Raw genomic sequence first — 23167 nt, forward strand, 5'->3', positions numbered from 1 at the left:
AAGCCTATTCCTGACCTACAGCCTCTGCCAGGACCCTGCTGCCCAGATCTTACCATGGCCAGCTCCTTCACCTTCAAATTGAGTTCAAAGGCTACAATCACACGGAGGATTTCTCTGATGCTCCAGACTAAAGTAGCTACCCAGTTACTATCATGTCACTCTGCTAATTTTATCCCAGAACTTAGCACTTTCTGACATTATCTTATTGCTTTATTTCTTTGTACTCTGTGCTCCTCCACTTCTTAGAATATAAATTCTATGCAAACAAGAATCTTTGCCTGTCTCGTCATCATTATACCCTCACTCAGAGGTACCATGTACCTAACACATGGAACGAGCATGTAACAGATATTTTGTTCAAGGAATGGATAACTAAATCAAAGGTAGAAATGTCTCAGTTCCTATTAACTCAGAACTAATAACTTTCCTTGTTTCTAATTGATTTTTCTAACATATTTTCTTGTGGGGAAAACTCCATTCCCTAACAATATCAGGTAAATGAAGCATGTAAACATGAAAGCCTGTTGTCACTAACATGATGTAAGCAATTTAAAAAATAAAGCTTCTCTCTAAGCACAAGCTATTATTAGAGAAGACAATCAGATTATGAGCCACGTTATAAAATAAAACTATTACTTACAGTTTCTGAACAACACATCGTTACTTCATCTTCCTTCTGACACTTAGTGAACTATTATACACAGATGATCCCTTTGTTTCAAAAAGACTTGTTAAAAACTCTACCAAGAGGCTGGTGCTATGACACAGCAGGTTGAAGCCCCAGCCTGCAGCGCCAATTTGAGTCCCGGCTGCTCCACTTCTGATCCAGCTCCCAGCTATGGCCTGGGAAAGCAGTAGAAGATGGCCCAAGTGCTTGGGCCTCTGCACCCGCGTAGGAGACTGGGGAGAAGCTCCTGGCTCCTGGTTCCTGGTTCCTGGCTTCAGATCGGCCCAGCTCTGGCCGTTGCGGTCAGTGGGGAGTGAAGCAGCAGATGGAAGACTTCTCTCTGGCTCTACCTCTCTGTAATTCTGGCTTTAAAAAAAAAAAAAAAAAAAGGCTACCAGGCACTTCACTTTTTTCACTATAAAAATATTATTTCTCTTTTATCTATCCACCACCACCAAATCTAACTGGAGTCCCAAATCCTACAACCAGAAGTACTAGAAGACTGGTGCTATATAAACCTATTATCCCCACCAGCAGTACTTCTTGCTATACCAACATAATTTTAACATGCTAAAATAGTCACCTGCTAAAATGTGAAAATTCCACAACCAGTAAGAGGTACCAAAAACAAAGTTTCTTCACAAAAAAAAAAAAAAAAAAATCAACATTGCAGCATGATGTGTGCTTTGTGAATTAAATAATTAGAAGTTAGATACCAAAGTGTCAAGATAAAAATAGCAACCTCAATCAGGCTTCCTACATTCCTTATTATAAGACTAAGCCGGCTGGCGCCACGGCTCACTAGGCTAATCCTCCGCCTTGCGGCGCCGGCACACCGGGTTCTAGTCCTGGTCAGGGCGCTGGATTCTGTCCTGGTTGCCCCTCTTCCACGCCAGCTCTCTGCTGTGGCCAGGGAGTGCAGTGGAGGATGGTCCAAGTGCTTGGGCCCTGCACCCCATGGGACACCAGGGTAAGTACCTGGCTCCTGCCATCGGATCAGCGCAGTGCGCCTAAGCCGTGCAATCTAGATGGGGTTTTGGCTAAATGGAAAACTCATCGGCTAAACGGAAAACTCATTTCCACTCATCCCGTTCATTTAGGCAGAAAATTCTCTCTGCTTCATTTTTACAGTAAGAAAACTACACCATTGTCTAGAGTCCATTTGCGCATTTAAAAATAAAACTTGTCAAATAGAGATTTGTGGAATATCCTTAGCTTTCAGTTATAGTGCATAGCTCCGGGCTTCTTTCCCTGCAGGGTAGATGTCTGTGTGGGACAAAACATTGCTGACCAAATGGTGGGGAGAGTCCACAAAGGAGGGGACGCTCTTGTGGGAAAGTTGGCGCAGTATTACCCAAAGGTTGGACAGAATTCCATTAAGTAAACCAAAATCAATGCCTCTGTGGGCTACACAAATGCACATGTTTCCAAACAGAAGGCCACCTGACTGTTGTGTAGATGCACAAGGCAAGAAGACACAGGCTGGGCCCTTGGATCCTCTCCAGTCTCCTTCCCATAAGCTTTCTCCCAATTCTTGCATGGATACTTCCATCAAGCTGTACAACCCCAGAAAAGCTTTTCCTAGCACATTTTGCTTAGTGTGGACTTGTAGGTATTTTGTGAGCCCCAGCCTGCCTTTGTATTGGTGCAGATCCCCATCACCTGTGGCTCCTCTCACTCTCGCCCTTGTGTGTCTTGTCTTGGAGTTCATTATAATCTCCCCACCAGCAGGGAGGTGTATCTCCTACGACTTCCCCACAGAAAGCAGCACAGTACCTCTATAACATCACTGCCTAGTGAAAGCTGAGGAATGACTTGGCAAATTACATTCCTGTAAGGCTCATGCCTGGAATACAGGGGACCTTGCTTGAGAATTGGAGTTTGAGGAATGTTGAAATGTGATGGGAGGAGGCAAAAGAAGTAAACATATTCGGCTCACGAGGTAGAGGTGAGGAATAACTGCCATTCCCCTTGGAAAGGACGAGGAAGATCCTCTGGATCAGATGGCAACATTGAAGAGCTGGGCAGCAGGGAGCAAGCACAGAGGGAACCCAGGAAGGAACCAAGACAGGAGTCAGGAGAGGGTAGTGGGGCCAACACCAAAATGAAGAGAGGGCTTCCAGAAGAAATGTGCCAAATGTTGAGCACAGAGGGAGATGAAGCAAGTGTTTCTGGGCATGTGTGTAAGGAAGGTGGGTACTGAGATAAAGAAAGTAAGATGGGGGAGGGATCCCCGGTTTACAGCATAAATCAGTCTATTTGTTGGACACTGAAGAACTATTAGGCAGTTTCCTTCAAAGTGCATTTGTGTCCCAGAAGCCATCCCAGGGTGGTCTCTTCACAAACCACACCCTACTCTGATGATGCATGGTAACTGGAACCTGAGTTTCTAAGGTCTCCTGGTGACTTATGTGCTCGTTTCCATGGTGATACATTTTGGCACATCACCTAACTTTTCTTTAAGGGTAAGGACCAATTAGATAATTTCCCCTATTTCCAAAGTCTCTTGGGAAATCAAAGATGTCACAGCTTCGCTCTCTTCTCCTACCCACTGGGCCCTTCCAGGAGCAGCCCTCCCAACCACCTGGGAGGGACCCATGAGAGGGCCTGTCTTCCTTGGAGGAAGCAAAAGCACCAGCAGGAGACATGAAATGGAGGCAGTCTCATCCAAGGATGCTTTACCTGCTTCTGGTAGGGCTTGTTCCCTAGGCAGTAACATACTTGGACAAGGGTGCTCCTTTCTGTCTACATCTGCAGCCAGACTCAGAAAAGCCCCTGCAGGCCCTCACCAGGAAGAGGAAGGCAAGAAGGTGGTGGTGTTATCCCCAGTCACACATTCTCAGCTTCGCTTCTTTCTCAGAGAGTTCATTTTTAATATCACAAACCTGATGCTCAGAAATCTTAAATAAGACATTGACCTCTCTTGTTTTTTTCCTTTGTAATAGCAAGAAAAAAGAGGAAGGAAATTCAGAATTCATTCTTCTCATCACTTGGGCAAAGCACACATTAAAGTAACACCTCTGCTCCAGATTCTCTTCCCTCCTCTGCAGTACTGTCCTTAAGCATGCTCACCAATTATATACAGTCTCTTCTAGGAGTGTGTTCCAGAGTGCATCCTGGAAAAGGACAAAAGGAGAAAGCCACACAGTAACTAACATCCATGAAGATATTCACGGTATCATGCTGGGATCGGTTCAAAGTATGTTAGTTAGATGTAGTCTTTGTCCTCAGGAAATGTACATGCCAACACAGGAATTTAGTTCCCAGTGGTGAGGAAATGGTCAGGGAGTACCATTTTAACCTCCCACACCTTCCTGAGCTCTAGGACTTCCGTCACTTCACCTCTTATAGGTTTTGGTGACCATATTTTTCTTTTTTTCTTCTTTTAATTTGACAGGTAGAGTTATAGACAGTGAGAGAGAGACAGAAACAAAGGTTTCCATCCGTCAGTTCACTCCCCAAATGGCCACTGGGGCCAGCGCTGCGCCTATCCGAAGCCAGGAGCCAGGTGCCTCCTCCCGGTCTCCCACACGGGTGCAGGGTCCCAAGCACTTCAGCCATCCTCCACTGCCTTCCCAGGCCACAGCAGAGAGCTGGACTGGAAGAGGAGCAACCGGGACTAGAACCTGGTGCCCATATGGGATGCTGGTGCCGCAGGCAGAGGATTAACCAAGTGAGCCATGGCGCCAGCCTGGTAACCATATTTTTCTAGCCCGGTAAGATGCATGGCATGAAGCAGAAGAGAACTTACTGGGAACCAGAAAATAGTATCTAAAAGCAGGACTGGGATCACTTGCATACATCTCTGTATTCCAAGAAGAAAAAGATGCTAAAGCAAATTATTTAAAGAAAAATGCTCACATGGTTACCAGTGTTAGTATAATGTGGTTGCTATTATTTATAATCAAATACTACCTAGATGTTAAAGCAGGTAGGAAAATCTGGATTGAAAGAAGTAAAAACAAAATATTAGATAAGTATGCCAAATGTGACAAGTATGAACATTTGTCAGTCAGATATGTCAACTGCTTGCATAGTACACATAAGTCAAACTACAAAAGAGGAACTTCTAGTCCAGCTTGAGGAAAGGAAGCTAGCAAATGGTGAGGTGGATGCAGAATGTTGAACTATATAGACCAAAAGTAAGAAATGGTGAGACAAACAACGTTTCTACTTTGATGGTCAGTTTGACTTTTGAAAATAGGTTGAATTAAACCACTAAGAAAGTACAAGATCAGTAACTAGTCAAGGAGTTCATAACTTTACATAGTGAGTGGTGAAGCACTGATATTAATCAGGCTTTGTGCAGGTCCTTGAAAAAGAGATGTCCGTTCTTTAAACCCAACTATGATCTGCAATGCATTTTTGGCCCCCTCATTTTAGGAAGAAGTGAGGAAATAGAGTCAATGGACACTAGATAGGAAAAAGAAAAACAGAACCTATCCTTAAGAGTTTGGCCATGGCTTGGGTACCATGATGTAGTAATTCCATAAGGAAAGGCAACCAGACAAAAACCCAGCCTGGACAAGTGAAAACCTGTGGACGACATGGAAGTGCAGTGGAGGCAGCTGCTAAGGCACCACCTCCAGTACGCCAGCCATCGTACATCCACGTCCTCCCTGTGCTTTAGAAAGTTCCTTGTAATGGAGCAGTCTTACAATCATTCAGAAGTTTAATGGTTTTTTTTTTTTTAATTGAATATCAGCCTGAACATACACTGATGGGAGGCTGTGAGTTCCACAAGTAGGGCCATCCACCATGGCATCCATCTGTTGATCTATATTTTAGGTCTGAAATTGCCAGCCACTAACCTGTTAGCCAACAAGGGAGGAAAAGCAGGTTCTCCCCCTCCATCAGCGCAGATTTCAGACTTAGATACCAGATGATCTACTCAATACTTCTCCTAACCTCATTTCATTTATAGTAACTTCTCAAAATTAACATGGTATATCCAACACAGAATAGCAAAGAAACTACATTTTTGAAAAACTACTACTATGTTATCTGTATAATCTTAACTTTTTTTTAATAGATTTTGGTTTTTAGAGCAGTTTTTGGTTCACAGCAAAATACAGCGTAAGGCACAGACAGTTCCCATATATACCTTGCTCCATTCATACAGTCTCCACCATTACCAACATTCCCCACCAGAATCAGGCATTTGTTACAACTGAGGAAACTACACTGACACATCGTTACCCAGATGCCACAGTTTACACTGCAGCTCACTCCTGATGGTATATGTCCTATAGATTTGGGAAAACGCACAATGACACGTATTCACCATTATAATCTCATACACAGTAGTTCACTCTCCTAAGAATCCACTGTGTTCCGACTGACACATCCCTCTCTTTTCCCTGACTCCTGATGACCATGGCTCTTTTTACTGTCTACAGTTCTGCCTTTTCCAGAGTGTCTTTAGTTAGAATCATGCAGTATGTAGTTATTGCAGATTGTCTTCTTTCATTTAATAACATGGAGTTTTCTCCACGTCTTTTTGTAGCTGGATAACTCAATCCTTTTAAGTACTGAAAAATAAATACTCCATTGTCTCTGTGTACAAGAGTTTATCCACTCACCTACTGAAGAACACCTTGGTTGCTTCTTAACATGTTTTTTAAAAAAATAGGATTTAGGGGGAAGCACTGTGGTAGAGCAGGTAAAGTGGCCACCTGCGACACCAGCATCCCAACTGGGCACCAGTTTATGTCCAGATGGCTCCCTGCTAATGGCCTGGAAAAAAAGGGAAGATGGTCCAAGTACTTAGGCACCTGCCACGCATGTATAAGGTAAGACCCAGATGAAGCTCCTGGCTCCTGGCTTCACTTGGTCAAGTCCCAGCCATTGCAGCCACCTGGGAAATGAATTAGTTGATGGGATTGATCTCTCCCCAATGCCCCGTGTGTGTGTGTGTGTGTGTGTGTATACCCTTTGCTCTGTAACTCTTTCAAATAAAAAATAAATAAATATTTTTTAAAATAAAAAACTAAGACTTGCAGATTCAGGAAGTACTAGAAAAACAACCCAGGGGCCAGCGCTGTGATGTGCGGGTAATGCCACCACCTGCAGTGCTGGCATCCCATGTGGGCGCTGGTTAGAACCCCAGCTTCTCCGCTTCCAATCCTGCTCTCTGCTAGGGCCTGGGAAAGCAGTAGAAGATGGCCCAAGTGCTTGGGCCCCTGCACCCAGGTGGGAGACCCAGAGGAAGCTCCTGGCTCCTGGCTTTGGATCGGCGCAGCTCCAGCTGTTGTGGTCAGCTAGGGAGTGAACCAGCGGATGGAAGACCTCTCTTTCTTTCTGCCTCTTCTCTCTCTGTGTAATTCTGTCTCTGACTTTCATATAATAAAATGATAATGAAAATAAAAAATAAAAGAAAGAAAAACAACCCAAACACTTAAACATGGCAAACCATCTCAGGCTAACCAATTAAAATTATGGTCTGAAGAATCTCTTTGGTGCTTTCTACCTCTTTCCTCACTCCTTTTCCCACAAAAATGCTTGCTTCCCACTCGCCCCAACTCTTGATGCCCAGGTAATTTTCTTCTGGTCCTCTTTCCGAAAGACTTTGTCATAAGCAGAAAGGTGGGCATGTATTAATAATATGATAGCTTTTAAATGAAAATTGAAGTTTAAGTTTTAGTGTAAAAGATTACTCCTCTTGGGAATATTTGTATTTTAATATAAGGAACAAACTTCGAAGAGGAGAAACTGTCAACACTATAGCAGACCACTTGGGAAGTTCAATTAGAATCTGGGAGCAGGAGGCTTTTTTAGAGTGGCTCCTGAAATCATTCTAAATCAGAACTCACCAAGGTTCTGACTATTTTGTCTCTACTAAGACGTGAGTTACAAGACTATCTAGACATCTAAATTCAATGAACTTTGTTTTTTATATTTAAAAGTTTTTAAAGAAAAAAATGCCAAAGTCTTATTCTGTATCACTGATTCTCAACCAGAGGAGATTTTATACCTCCACCCTTGGCACAGGGATATTTGGCAGCATATGGAGATACTTATGGCCGTAGCAAGAGAGACTCAACCAACCCCAATGGTCAAGAGCATTGCACTTGAGAATCTCTTCTCAATGTGAGCTGACTACTAGACAGTTTTTGGATGACATAAACATCAATGCCAGTGATATTACTGTGTCCATTCAAAGCACTAAAATGTCCTTAAGTTGGAAGGATGTGGACTATTTTCTTAACATTGCTAGGATATATTAATCCTGACTCTGAATTACTTAAATGAATTTTTCAAAACAGTCAATTGAATAAAATGAAGAGGCTTTATATAGTTCATGTAAGTTTTTCTATTTTGGTAGTGGAAGTTGTGATTAAAACTGGCATTTCTGAAACTCTAATTGCTAGTTATTGCATTACCAGGACAAAAAAAAAATTCCAAGATCAGCCAGATGGGAAGTCACAAGATAAGAAATTAAATGTTTAAACCAATGTTCATATTCTAATAAGAAATTTCTGTTTATACATTTAATTAATAATACATTTCTTGAATTAATTCCTCAGCCAATATTAATTGGCTAATTTTCCAACATTGTATTTAATCTCCCAAATCCTATTAGATTATTAATAAATAGAACACTAAGGACACTCTGTATATTAAGGGGGCTTTATAAATTCTAATAGGATCAGATCATTTTCTGCTATTCCCAGTGATCTTTATTGGCATACAAACTGCCTTAGAAGCTTAAAATGCACATTTTTCAGTGAACAAGTGGATGGATACTCTGTTTTCATCTGTCTCTCTCCTCTCTTCTTCATAAACAAATAAATATTCAAAACCCACTTCTTACCAAAATGTGATGAAGTGTTTCCATTTATATGCCCAGAATCAGAGCAACACAAACATGTTCGTGACATCCATATTTAGGGTTTTAGTAGTGACCTTCACTTTTTGGTAATTCCTGCTCCTCCTCTTCTGAAAGCCCTTTCAACTGCCTTTTTCTGTATCTATTCTGCCATCCCCCTAAGAAGCAGTAGATGGATGGGAAAGACTTGAAGTGGAAAGATATGAGGAAAAACCTAATGGTTTCTTCTGTCCTCTCTGAGACTGAAAACTGTTCCCAAATAGGAAAAGACAGGCAAATGAGGGATTTCATTTACTGAAAGGTAACTTAAGCTTCCATACACAAGAACCATTAAGCCACAAATAACAGTTCTTTTTTGAGAGTCTTGGTTTTGGTAGACTTGTAGAATTTTCTTTTATTCAAGTCTACTGAAAGCTACTGAGAAAGAACTACAAATTGAGGTACATCTTTTGCTAGTTGCTTGGGTTTGACAAATAAAGCAATCATCAAAATCATGGAGTGTGCACTGGCTTCTAAAAGACCTATTTGTCTGACATAATATGGCAGCAGGATGGCTAAGCAAATAAATGGCATTACTTAACATAATTACTTAATGTTGTACAACCAACGTCAGATCTCATTGCTTTATCCTTTGCAAAGAGTTTGATGATAATAAAGTAGATTGTTAGTGTGAAGATATAAATTGTTCAGTAGTTCGAGTTGTTAATGACAGCAAAAGAACACAAAAGAGGAAAAATGGGCTTTAGCAGCCCAAAGTCATTGCTAATTGCCTGTGCAGTTATTACAGGCTGACCAGGGCTAATTATCTAATTAAACCAAAGCTCTGCTGCCTTACAGGAATTTCTATGCACTGTGATGTTGGTTGTCAATTACCACAGCATGTCCTGTTGAAATGTGTAGTTAACTCAAGGCATGTTTTGCTTTTCCCAACAGCAATATATGGCACTCTCGTTGCATCATAATTTATGCTTAGAAGGAAAAAAGAAGTTTCTCCATAAAAAAACACTGAAAATTGTATATCCAGGAAAACACACTTTAAAATACATAAAAGAGACAACACAGACTTAAGAGAACAGTCATTGTATGCATGTTATTGATTATTCTCTCCATGTTATATTTTCAAAAGTACATTTGAAAAGTGTCTTTTGTGGAGTGAGTGGGTATTTTACCTAGAGGTCAAGACTCCTGTATCCCACATGGCAGTACCTGGGTTTGATTCCCAGTTTCTGTTCATGACTCCAGCTCTTCAGCGTCCTCCCAGGGTAGACCCTGGGAGGCAGCGGGGGTAGACCCTGGGAGGCAGCGGTGATAGCCCAAGTAATTCAGTTCCTGCAACCAGATGGGAAAACTGGATTGAGTGCTTCGCTTCCCAGCCAGCTGTTGCAGGCATCTGAGTACTAAACCAGCAGATGGGAATTCTGTGTCTGTCTGTCTCTGTCTCTCTCTCTCAAAAATCATCTAAACCAAATTCTTTACCTTATACATCAGGGAACTCACATTCCAAGAAGTAAATCAGCTGCCCAAAATCAGATGGGATGCAGAGTTGCCAGGACCAGGAGTAACACTGATCTCCCCTGAGTACATTCTTCTTTTTTTTTTTTTTTTTTTTTTTTTTAAGATTTATTTGAAAGGCAGAGTTACAGAGAGGCAGAGGCAGAGGCAGAGGCGGGGAGAGAGAGAGAGAGAGAGATCTTCCATTTGCTGGTTCACTCCCCAGAGGGCCACAACAGCATCAATCCAGAGCCAGGAGCCAGGAGCTTCTTCCAGGTCTTCCATGTGGGTGCAAGGGCCTAAGAACTTGGCCATCTTCCACTGCTTTCCCAGGCCATAGCAGAGAGCTGGATCAGAAGTGGAGAGCCAGGACTTGAACCAGCACACATATGGGATTCCAGTACTGCACGCGGTGGCTTTACCCACTATGCCACAGCACCGGCCCAAGTCCATTATTCTTCCATGTCCATTCCTATTGCTCCACATTGAAACTGGACTGTCATTTCTCACATTTTCTCTAAAATGCCATAACAGTGAACCTATGAATACAAGGTACAAGGTTTTGCTTGTTTCTCTCTCTCAAAAAAAAAAGTCTCGATTAATGTCATTTTGCTTCCTCGAGGAAACACATGTAATACCGTCCCTATTTATGTCAAGTCAGCCAAATGCCCCAGCATGTATTTTAAGATGAAAACTCCAGAACAGGCTTTAAATAAAAGGTATTATATTTTGTTGCCTTGTCCAACAAGAGAGACATATAATGAACTTACGGTGGGTTTTATTAATCAGTGTTCAAACAACTAATTACATCCTCTATATAGTCCCCAGGAGATCCGATCCAAAATAGATGGTCCATGACCATAAAGTACCATTTACTATGCATCCTTTTGGGAGGCCATTTCCCAAGAAAGCACAGTTGCATTCTAAAGAGACTTCACTCTGCTTTATTCTGGACTATGGCATCTGCCCCCTGTAGAACACAGAGCTCGGAACGCTATCCTGCCCCTTTCGCAGTCATTTTTCAGGCAGGCACCAGCAGTGAACATACAGTTCTTTTCTGGAAAGTGAAGGAAGATGATTTTCCCTTTCACTGCCTCTTGAAGCTGAACATCAACTGTTTCACCACTTGTGATTCAAATCCATTAATTAAAATAAATAGAAAGTAAAAAAATATCTCTTTCAGCTAGGAGGAAAAGGACAGATGGGGAAGCGGAGGAGGTGGAGATAGCTGATGTCTTCTTAAAGGAATAAAAGGGAGGGGGCACGAGATGGGGGGTAGTTAATTAAGAGAGGTAAAGTGTGTTTGAATTTAATTTACAGTTCACAACTATTTTGGGCGTCATAATAAACACACTGCTTAAAGGAGAAGAGGAGAACTCTGATATCAAACTGGTAGTGGGGAAGTTATAATCTTAAATCACCTCCCAAACTGATAATACCTGACCTTTGGCAGTGCTTCAGGCTGAGCAGAGCAAAAATTTATCTTCAGTAATAACTTGTGAAGATCACACCTTCCCCGGCTTGACCTCCCTCTGCATGCTCCTAACCTTTACTTCCTTTCTCTCTTGCCTCCCATTGCCTGAAGGAATACCTCGGAAAAGAAGAGGAAAACAAAAATCAGTTTCCACCCCACTTTTACATGCTCTGGTCTACAGAATGACAGAAAATGATGTCTCTGGTTTGTGTCACCCTAATACATCCTCTGCAATGTGCATACCCCAAATCTGACCCGAACACGAAAAACCCCTAGGCTTGGTCTACTTAACTAGGCAGCCCATGCACCACAGTGACATGATGACAGATAACATTCAAGGTTAAACCAGAGTAGGAAGCAGCTCAGTTACTTTCAAGATCTTGGTGGAAACAGACAGAGATAACCAGGTTATAGTATAATAACTTTTAGACAAATGATATATGTAAACTTAGACTTGTCTGAATTGTTCTTGTAATTGTCTCCATCCTGCATATGGGCTGAGAAGAAACTGGGGTCTAGTGAGGTCAACGGGCTACCTGGTGACACAGCCATGCCTCCAGTTCTAGTTTTGCAACTACTTACTTTTTCCCATAACTTGACATTCATTTCTTTTTTTTTTTTTTTTTTTTTTTTTTTTTTTTTTTTTTTTTTGACAGGCAGAGTGGACAGTGAGAGAGAGAGACAGAGAGAAAGGTCTTCCTTTGCCGGTGGTTCACCCTCCAATGGCTGCCGCGGCCGGTGCACTGCGCTGATCCGAAGCCAGGAGCCAGGTGCTTTTCCTGGTCTCCCATGCAGGTGCAGGGCCCAAGCACTTGGGCCATCCTCCACTGCACTCCCTGGCCACAGCAGAGAGCTGGACTGGAAGAGGAGCAACCCGGACAGAATCTGGTGCCCCGACTGGGACTAGAACCCGGTGTGCCAACGCCGCAAGGTGGAGGATTAGCCTATTGAGCCGCGGCGCCGGCCCATACACATATACTCTTTCAACTGGTCCTAGTATGACCAAAAGAGATGGACAAAATGAATTCTGAAAAAAGTACAAACATCGAAGATGATTTATCTTGTGAATTAAGGAAAACTAAGTCATCATAAAGTGGAGGAAAGAAGGATGACAAGTAAAGATACATGTCTAGCTCCCAAAGAAAGACGAGATCATACACACGAGCAGGTGGCATTAAAGTGATATAGGCTAGGGGCTCTTCCAGTCCCAAGGAAGAAAAAATCTCAGCTTTACGCATGCTTCTGTGTGCTTCCCTCATGCCTAAATTTAATAGACATGGGGAGAAGCTGGGATTTAAGCCTTACTAGTCTTCCCTATAACCACAGAACTGTCAACTCATGAAAGAGAAAATGAGGAGAGAATTTAACCTGAAGGAGATTGCCAAAGCAACAGTTCAGCAGCAAGTCCTATCGGCTGCACCTGCAAGATTCCCAACCTTGACACTGATTTTCTACTTTCCTCTGCAACACTGCCTCCACTCCGGGTTTCCCCACTATTACACTTGTGCCACCACCCACCTCTAAAAAATGTAAAACAGGTCAAGTTACTCCTCTACCCAAAGGTTTCTCAATACACTAATAATGTAGTAATAAAACCCAACTCCCTACCACAGCCTACAACCTCCTGGAAAACCCTCCTATGGTCTATATAGCCAACATAATGTGGCCCTTGCCCTGCCTCTCCAACTTCTTCCCCTCCAGAAAACCTGAAACTCACCATGTAGTCTAATCCCACAGACCTGCATCCTTTTCCCCATTAGTACCAAGTTCCTCCCTACTTGGTCAAAGTCATGGATTTGATGCACTGTTTAACAAACCCTAAGCTGTTTCCTGATCTCGGAATGCTCTGACCACAGATTTTCCCACAGTCAACTCCTTAATATTCAACTGTTACTCTGCTCACTCCTGACAACCTTATTGGAAGTAACGTATCACACACACACATATCATACTGCCCAATTACCCTGTTTCATTGTCTCCATAAATTATCTCTGAAATCTTGCTGCTCAATTATTCATACTGTTTAGCAACATGTCTTTTGTTGCTCCAACACAATACTTGAGACTGGGTAATATATAAAGAACAGATTTATTCCTTACAATTATGGAATCCAGGGAGCCCATGAACACAGTCCCAGTACCCAGTAAGGGCCTTCTCGCTGCTTCCTAATGTGGCAGGGGGTATCACGTGGGAAGGCAGAAGGGGCAAGTCAACGCAGGTGTCCTTTCTTCTTACAAAGTCACTAACCCATCAGGGGGGTTTCCCCACCTTGATAACCTTAACTAACCCTAATGACTTCTAAGGGCCCCTCCTCTGAATACCTTCAACATATGAATTTGGGGATTAGGTTTCTGACATGAACTTTTGGGGTACAAAGACAAATCACAGCATACCTTCCTCCCAAGCATACACACATATTTGCAGGTAAACTGCTTATGAATTCACACCTTGTTCCTTACGGTGTCCCTAAAGCCTAGAGCGATACTTGGCATCCAGTGAATACTTACTATTTATCAAGTGATGAGTTCCATCTACCCCAGCTTTTCCCAAGCCTTGTTTCTGCCATGTATTTTCCTAGTGCTTGTTCATCCTCACTTCTTTCTTGTCTGTCCCCTTTTCTGAATTTCTTTTGGTCTTCACTGTGCTTACTGCCACATTGAGGAATACAGAATAAAGAGCATTCAAAGGAAGGATTGTAATACTAACAGAAACCCAGTGCTACTGTCAGCAAAGCAGAGGCTCTTAAGCAAAAGCCCGTGGGAACTGGCATTGTGGGGCATCTGGTTAAGCCACCACTTGCAATGCCAGCATCCCATATTTTGATTCAGCTCCCTGCTAATGTACCTGAGAAAACAGCAGACGATGGCTCAAGTACTTGGGCCCCTGCTGCCACCCTGGTCATTGTGGCCATTTAGTGGGTGAACCTGTAGATGGAAGATCTGTCGGCCTTTCAAATAAAATAAAATAATTTTTTTAAAAAAAGGCAAAATCCCCTGGAGTTAATCTCATCCATTAGTGAAGTTCTGTAGGGAAACATCACAAGAAATTATGGAGGTAGCTTGCGTGTGACCTAAAATATATCACATGCCCTGTCGACCCTCAGCAGTACATAAACACTTTAATGTGCAAAAGATAAGATGCAACAGGGTTGACATGATCTGGGAGTCTGTACTTTGGACAAATACCCTCAGATGTTTCTGATAGACGTAGTCTTTGGAAACTTTGAACTTTTATACCAAAGGATGAGTAGCAAGGACCTCTGGGATGGTTCAACCAGGTAGATGGTTTAACCTGTAAAAAAATATTTTTGACAGGCAGAGTGGACAGTGAGAGAGAGAGAGAGACAGAGAGAAAGGTCTTCCTTTGCTGTTGGTTCACCCTCCAGTGACCGCCGCGGCCAGTGCACTGTGGCCGGTGCACCGCGCTGATCCGATGGCAGGAGCCAGGTACTTATCCTGGTCTCCCATGGGGTGCAGGGCCCAAGCACTTGGGCCATCCTCCACTGCACTCCCTGGCCACAGCAGAGAGCTGGCCTGGGAGAGGGGCAACCAGGACAGAACCCAGCACCCCGACCGGGACTAGAACCCGGTGTGCCAGCGCCACAAGGCGGAGGATTAGCCTAGTGAGCCGCGGCGCCGGCCCAAGAATTCTTTCAGAAAGCAAATAATTACCCTCTTAATTAGAAACACCTACTATTAAGAGCGAGCTCACTATCTACAGATTTAGCAGTGGTTCCCAAACTGGGCTAATTATCAAGAATCTCTTGGGGGCACACCTTAAAAATAAAAACCCTACGTTTTACTCCAGGTCTTCTGAATAAGATTCTCCGGGGTGTGACCCCCAAATTTTTAATTTTTCGAAGCTCCCCAGGGGCTTCTCATAAATAACTAAGATTCACAGAACTGTTAACACCAGGATTTTACAGACGAATACAGTGATGACCTGAAAGGCTAGCACCTGCCTAAAGACACACAGCTTGTTAAGTGGCACGGCAGCCTGGAAAAATAACTCCCCATTTGGTGCTTTTTATACCAATTCAAGCTGCTGTTCTTGGTAAATTTGGAACTATTTCTGCTTTGGTACTTACACTTGATTACTTACTAGCCACTCTCCTCCTGTAACTTCTTCCTTCATCTGCAAACTGGCAATAATAGTAACAGTGCCTACCTCTCAAGAGCTGCTGTGAGGATTAACTAGTACAACATTCATTACATAACGCACTTAACACAGTGCCTGGCATATTGTGAGTACTCATTAGGTTACATAACCCACTAAAAAAGCAGGCCTATCTCAACTAGAGATGATTTACCGAGCCACTCCAAATACAAAATGTGCAGGAAACCCATGTTTAGCTTTCAAAGTCCAAAAAGACTTCAAACTCAGGTTAAGTTTGAAGTTATGGTATCTACTGTCCTGTTTTTCCAGGCATCATCTACTTCTGCCAAAAGTCAGCACACTTCTCAGAGAACAATACCTCTGTGTCGTGAACTAACTTCTCAATAGCTGCACGCCATTGTTTCTGCTAGGACGCCTCACAATCATCTAGTCAACAGACCTCTAGCGAAAACCAGAATCTGCACTTATAAAACAAACTCCCTTCCCTGAAGCAGGTGCTTCTCAGGCAAACCAAAGTTTGCTAACAATTGGTATACAAAAATCTGTGACAGCAGCAAATGGCCTCGCAAGTCCTCCCAGCAAAAAACGAGTGTGCTCTGTAACCAAAAAAGCAGCGTCACCAGGCGCTGATGCAAACAACAGCTGGGCCCAGCTGTGCTGAGTAACTGGCGGTCACCAGGGACCAACTCGACCCCCTCACCTCCTAAGAAACTTAGACAATTACGACAGCCCCGCCCTACAACCTCACTGGCAGACACCGCTGCCCAGACGGCTACAAGGAGCTAAGGCTGACGCCACAGCCTCCTTCCCAGGGACAAGGCCAAAGACAGGCGACCTTAGAGGGCTGACGAGGCCCGGGCGGCGCCAGAAGGTTAACGACCCTCTTGCCCTGTTTCTTGCAATAGCCAAGCGCCTCCGCTACTTCGCCGGACAGCTGCCGGAAGTGCGTTTACCGCGGCCTGCTGGGGATGCTGGGAGTTGTAGTCAAGGGGTTACTTCACGTGCCCTCAATTTACCTTTTTCCAAACAAGAAGACACTTTGTGACCGTGGAAAAGGTTGTTTTGTGTCCACAGGCCGAATATATCTCCCCTTTTCCAGTCGACTCCGCGAATTCTCTCGAAACTCAGGAGGAAGACCGGACTACAAGTCCCGGTAGGCTCTGCGGAGCCCCAAGCGCGCCCGGCCACTGTCGTAGGTGCGGGCCGCATGAATGGAGCACGGGGCGTAAGGCAAAGCCTGGCACCGTCCGCGCGGCGGGTACCTGCTCCCGGAGCGTGAGTGCGGGGAGTGGGCCGTGCGCGTGCGCGCTCGGAGCGGGCGCCAGGCGAGCGCGCCAGGCCGTTGCGGGCGAGAGGCTGCTGAGAGTAGCGGCGGCGGCGCTGGCGGAGCCGCGCGCCCGGCGGGCCGGTACTTGCGGGGCCTCCCGCCTCGCTCAGGGCTGCCGGCAGCCGTGGCGGCCGCCGGGGACCGCAAGGGGCGGAGGAAAGGAGGAGGCCGACCGCGGCACGCGGAGGAACAGCCGAGCATGCCCCGAGACAACATGGCCTCCCTGATCCAGCGGATCGCCCGCCAGGCGTGCCTCACCTTCCGGGGCAGCGGGGGCGGCCGCAGCGCTTCCGAGCGCGGCGCTGCGTCGGGCCCCGAGGCGCCGATGCCGCCGGGCTTCCCGGAGAACCTGAGCAAGCTGAAGAGCCTGTTGACCGAGGTCCGCGCCGAGGACCTGAACATCGCCCCGCGCAAGGCCACGTTGCAGCCGCTGCCGCCCAGCCTGCCGCCCGTCACCTACATGCACATCTATGAGACGGACGGCTTCAGCCTGGGCGTGTTCCTGCTCAAGAGCGGCACGTCCATCCCGCTGCACGACCACCCGGGCATGCACGGCATGCTCAAGGTGCTCTACGGCAAGGTGCGCATCAGCTGCATGGACAAGCTGGAGGCGAGCGGCGGGCAGCGGCCGCGGGCCCTGCCGCCCGAGCAGCAGTTCGAGCCGCCGCTGCAGGCCCGGGAGCGGGATGCCGTGCGGCCGGGCGTGCTCCGCTCGCGGGCCGAGTACACCGAGGCCAGCGGCCCCTGCCTGCTCACGCCGCACCGGGACAACCTGCACCAGATCGACGCTGTGGACGGGCCCGCCGCCTTCCTGGACATCCTAGCTCCGCCCTACGACCCGGACGACGGCCGGGACTGCCACTATTACCGGGTGCTGGAGCCCGTCAGGCCCAAGGAGGCCCCTGGCTCGGCCTGTGACCTGCCCCGAGAGGTGTGGCTCCTGGAGACCCCGCAGGCCGATGACTTCTGGTGCGAGGGAGAGCCCTATCCAGGTCCCAAGGTCTTCCCTTGAAGCCGCTGGCGCCCAGGAGCGGTGGGCCCAAAATGTCCTTTTCCCAGATTGCGGACTGGCCACCGCGACCCACCACAAGGGCTCTCTCGGTCCCCCACCCCCCAGGCTGGGCGTTGGATCTACTGGAATGAGCTGAAGCCACTTCCTTGGAAGCACGAGCGACTGGACAGCAGCCACCGGGCACGGTTACTGGGGGGGCGGCGTGGGCGCGAGGCTAGGTTGTTTCCTGGGACTGCCACTGCCACCAGGGCTTGGGCTTGGGGGAGGAGGGAGGGACTCTCTGAAGCGCTTCCATCCTAAAGCCATAATGCAATGTTGGCCTCCTGTGCCCCATTCTATACGAGACACACTAAATAGTTTTCTCCTCTCTCCGCTCCCCCCATCCTACCCAGTAAATAGGGGTTTTTTTTCACTCCTGACGTACTCTTTACAGTTCTGACTTAACTGTGCACGACCCAGTGGTTTGAATTGTTCTGAGTTCAGGTCATTTGTTAAAAGCTCAGTTGGAAGACATGAGCTGCTTTTAAAGTGAGCTATCTTTCCCAATTAATTACTCGTGAGATTGGTATTTTTTTTCAGAGTTTGGGGATCATCCTTAATACATAACTATGCATGCAGAGGACAAGATTTCTTTGCTCCCCTTGCCTGCAAGCCACAGCCGGTTCACTCAGGCAGCATCCACTAAAAGATTCAGCACTTGCATCCCTGGGTGACAGATGGTCACTTGGACCTCTCTTCCCCCAGAGTCCCCTAGATCTGTGAGCTGAGCAGATTTGTTGCAGATTCACTTTTCATGCAAAGACTATAGTATTCTCAAGTGACTTTTTTGTTTTAAAGAAGTGATAGGGTAATTCTGTGTTTTCTAACCAGAAGATTCGGGGGGCTGGATCTGTTATGCTTCCACTGACTGAATGTAAAACACCCCTAGCCAGCTGTTGAATTCCATTTACCTTCGATATCTTCCTGTAAAAATAATTACTAGGTTTATGACTGTTTTACTTTTGCTCTCGGGGATGCTGATGTTCTGGGGAGCTGAGGGATCAAGCTGTGCTGCTGGCATTGTTAGCTCAACCCTGTGCCTCAACAGGGGAGAGCAATGGCTTGCTTCAGCTAATGTGGTTTTTGGTAGAAAGAGAGAAGGCACAGAAAATCAAGGCTGAAGAACTGAGAGCTAACTATACCACCAGCCATTCTAGGGCACCAGAACTTGGGATTAAACACTTCCCACTCCCACCTCTGGAAATGAACAGTCGTGCTGTGCTCTCTGTGACTCGTGTTTTGTCCTTTAATTGATTGAGCAGCTTTACTTGGTTTACAGATAATACTGACACCCTGTATTGCAGGCCATGGAGCACTGTTTCCCCCTTTTTACTATTTATAGGATTCCTTTTTTCACAAAACTTTTAATAAAAACAAACTGTAGAAATAAACACATTCAAGTCTGCCCATCTGTTGTGTAAGCCCTCTTGATTGACTTGCCCAGGTGGCAATAGAGTGCCACTATGTGTGATAAAGGGAGATTGGCTATTGCTGGTGCAGTGTTTGCTCTCCCGGCAGGGATACAGTTTGTGCCTTTGCCTCTTTGTGCACACCGGGTGGCAGAGACCCAGGGGGAAGGAGTATTTTGTTCCCAGTTTTTAAAACAGTAAGAAGCAAATTCTTGATTTGTTGTTGTTCAACACAGCATACCACTATGCTGTAAAACCTAACACAGGCATACTACCAAGCATTTCCTCCAGGGTTGCTAAGATTGTGTGGTTTTAAATGCCTTGGAGGCAATTTGAAGCAGCTCTTTATGCCACTCAGTTTGAAAGTAGACTCAAGATATGCAAATGATGGTTTTCTTAGAAAATTTCACAAAATAAGATGTGTTTATTTCTTTCATAACACAGTAAGAAATGTGTGTGGTTACCAATGGCATACTCACCTTTGAATTAAATTGTAGGAAAAAGTTGGTTGACTTGCAAAGATTGCTGATAATGATGTATATATTATAATATAACCTGGGATATTTGAAAGTGGCCGGCAAACACTCATCCTGGGGATAGGACACCAGGGAAGAATAAAGAGAAGAATTATGAAAGACTTCATTATGAAAATGTTTATGGAGTTCTCAATTACAAGCAATTTGGAAGGAAAAAACTAAGGTGCTTTTCAAGAGAGTAACTGAAATTGCTTGAGGCCAAAACAGCAATATATCTAGTTCGATTAGAACAGGGAAATGTTTGATTCATAAATTCTGAGTAAATTAATGGTGAAAACAGAATGTAACTTGTTCTAGGGAGCCGCTAAGGCAAGAATATGCTCATTGCAAAGACAAAATGCACAGAACACCTTGCACCTCTATGCATAAACTTAGTCATGACTGACTTCATGTGCTGCTATTGTATTTCCATATTGTCTTGCAATATAGATTCTATTTTAGCAAGTACTGTGGAATAAAAGACCTTCCCCTAGGAAAGACTAAATGAGCACAATGATATTAATCACTTAACTCCTCTGTTGAATAATAAATGCAATAATTCCTTCTCGTGATGAGAAATTGTATAAATACTTCTGAAGCTTTTAAATTTTCTAGGTATATCAATGCAGAATTGTATAGCTACCTACTACTTGTATGAGATTTTTACTAAATCTGATCTGAATGGATTGCGTTTACACCAACTGCTGTTTATTAATGAAAACGGTAGCCTGATTTTTCAGTACTATGTGTTTTTTCCATTGGAGTGGGTACTTTATTCCAAATTATTCCGATTCCTGTACTTTAACATTACTGCCCAACGAAGAAGCAGTGTATTTGACATGGGGCTCTGCCAGTTGCTGTTCAACTCCAACCCGAGGGCAGTGCTACTCCTATAACTGTGCAGGTCTAAATTTTACATACAGAAACTGACCACTGATTGCTTCCATTGATATGAGGTATCTGCTGTCAAAGAAGGAAATCATTTGTTAAGCCCTTATGAATCTCTGAGTATTCAGATTCGGGAATGTTAAAATCAGTGTAACACTATTGGAAAATAAAGGCATGCTTAAAGTTGTTTAGAGATAAAGCTTATTATTGCAAAATGGAAAAGTTCAGTACTACCTGTTATGATCTCTACATTTTGGTTACTGTTAAATGTTCAGTCTATACTGTAAGATTATGCCATACTAAAAAGTGGTGATTTCTAAGTTCCACATAGTTACAGAAACAAAGTTAGTAGTTTTCTTGAGAGTGAGCTTTGGAACAGTGTGACTGAAAACACTTCTAAAATACTTAGTGTCTGATTATACTCTTCTGTTGTAACTGAAAAAAAAAATTGTATTTAACTTAAAGGAAATAAGTTAGTAGTTTTCTGGAGAGTGAGCTTTGGAACAGTGTGACTGAAAACACTTCTAAAATACTTAATGTCTGATTATACTCTTCTGTTGTAACTGAAAAAAAAATTGTATTTAACTTAAAGGAAATAAGCTAATACAAGAAAACAAAAATGCTTTGCTCCTAGAAGAAAAGAATCTTGGGATTTAAATATTTTCTTTCCTTGTTGGTTTTTCCTTTTCCCATGGTATTTCTTAATTCTGGTTTAGGCTGGCAGCATTATAATGTTGATACCAATCATTCCCACAAAAAAATTTTTTTATTGAGCTGTTAAATTGTCAGTGAAGCTATTTGTAATATATACAAAACAATTTGCCTTAATCTCTATCATTTAGGATATTGAAATGAAATAACCTGGTTTATGAACTCTTGAAAACCTTACTTAGGTTTAATTGACCTGTTTTAATATGAATTGAACCATCCCCAAAGCATTATGAATCTTAAGGAATTACTGCCTAGAAGTTCTTTTTTAATAAAATTACAGTACCAATGAAACATCAATAACATTATCCTGAAAAGCAGACATCGGGGAGCAAAAGGAGCACACTTAACTTCCTACGACTTTTTCTTGAATAAAGTAAGAAATGAGAGGCCTATAAGAAGTGTCCTGAATGTTTTAAGTAGACAGCAAAATCTGATTAAAGAGTAGAAGCCACGTGGTTGGCTCTGCGAAAACAATGAGGTGAGGTGTTCCTGATGGTGTACTGCTTACCTCACCAAGCCCACATTAAGGTGAAAGTGATTACGTAACCAATTTGGCTGTCATCAAAATGTCTTCTGTCTTAAATGACATTTATAAAGTGGTGGTTTAGGTTATCTTGATTGAGATGCTCTAAAAATTCCCTGAGATGAGTACATGTATCTTCTAAAACTTGGGTATACTGTATTTTTACAATGAAATCTTAGTGAGGGATGTGTTTTGTTAAAAACATGATTAAAATGTGGCATTGTTGTGTACTTACCAGAATTGGACAGGCAAGGAGGATAACATGCTGACAAAGCTGGGGAAAATGAATCTAATGGAAAAACAGCAGTCACTAGAAAACTGACACTGAAGTTTTGAAAATCTCCGTTAGTCATAGAAAGAGGTATTCAACATCCTTGAACCAGGGATAGAGGGGATCTAGAAGAAAAGGGCTAATTCCTCCACAAGTTGGGTTTCAAATTCTGCTGGTAGGGGCAAGGGTGATTTCCAGGAATAGCCATGACCATCAGCTCTTCTGAAATACCAGTCACCAATCAGCCAGGTCTGAGGGAGCCATCACAGCAGCGAAGGACAGAGAGAAAGGGATTTTCAGGTGCAGCTCAACTGTGGGTGCTCCAGCATGGCTATGTCTGTGTAGGGAACCAGAACCAGGAGCCTTGGATGACTTTAAATGACATTTAGACCCAGATTGGAAACACGACTTCACAAAGACATGATCTGTTTGCTGGATAAATTGAGTATTTTTGGTGGAATTTAAACTCATTACAGAAGTCAATCAGTAAATGAACCCCACCGTGTATTCTTTTGCCAGTGATTATCCGGTACCATAGGACCCTATTTACCTATCTAACTGGGATTTTCTTTCATATTTTCTTAAGGCTGGTGTAGTCCTATCTTAACCAATGAGCTTGAGAGTCACTTCTAAACTCAATAAACCAGATGAATGATTCTTCCGAAGAAGGGGGACCAGTTGGGAAGGGAAGGTTGGAAAGAAATGAGTCCTGGGGTAATTCCTTTGGCAGCCCATCGATGCTGTCATCAGCAGTGTCAGGGCATTTTTGATCTGAAGAGACGATAGCACTTTGCAAAAAAGTTTTTCTGCGGTCGTGAGACTAATCCTGGAACCTGAAAGTCATTTCCAGCTTGACCACACCAGCCCTCTTTCCACAAAGCCACATCTCGTCTGAG

General features: G+C 44.1%; 2 protein-coding genes across 9 annotated transcripts in view; one reads left to right on the forward strand and one right to left on the reverse strand.

Annotated features, from left to right (window-relative positions):
- Window positions 1-16785, reverse strand: part of LOC127484203 (uncharacterized) — a 256632-nt gene extending 239847 nt beyond the window's left edge. For all 8 annotated transcript variants that reach the window (XM_070057710.1, XM_070057714.1, XM_070057715.1 and 5 more), the window contains exon 1: window positions 16593-16785. In XM_070057710.1, the coding sequence (XP_069913811.1) occupies window positions 16593-16785 (193 nt within the window). The remainder of the gene's footprint in view (window positions 1-16592) is intronic.
- ADO (2-aminoethanethiol dioxygenase) lies at window positions 16774-20959 on the forward strand. Its single transcript, XM_008270085.4, has one exon. The coding sequence runs from the start codon at window positions 17103-17105 to the stop codon at window positions 17913-17915; it is 813 nt and encodes a 270-aa protein (XP_008268307.2). The 5' UTR covers window positions 16774-17102; the 3' UTR covers window positions 17916-20959.
- The last annotated feature ends 2208 nt before the right edge of the window (window positions 20960-23167 follow it).

Source organism: Oryctolagus cuniculus, chromosome 15 (genome assembly GCF_964237555.1).
Source record: "Oryctolagus cuniculus chromosome 15, mOryCun1.1, whole genome shotgun sequence".
NCBI lineage: Eukaryota > Metazoa > Chordata > Mammalia > Lagomorpha > Leporidae > Oryctolagus > Oryctolagus cuniculus.

What these genes read in the sequence shown, in the direction of transcription:
- ADO (XM_008270085.4), top strand. Translation starts at nt 17,103, where the DNA reads ATGCCCCGAGACAACATGGCCTCCCTGATCCAGCGGATCGCCCGCCAG.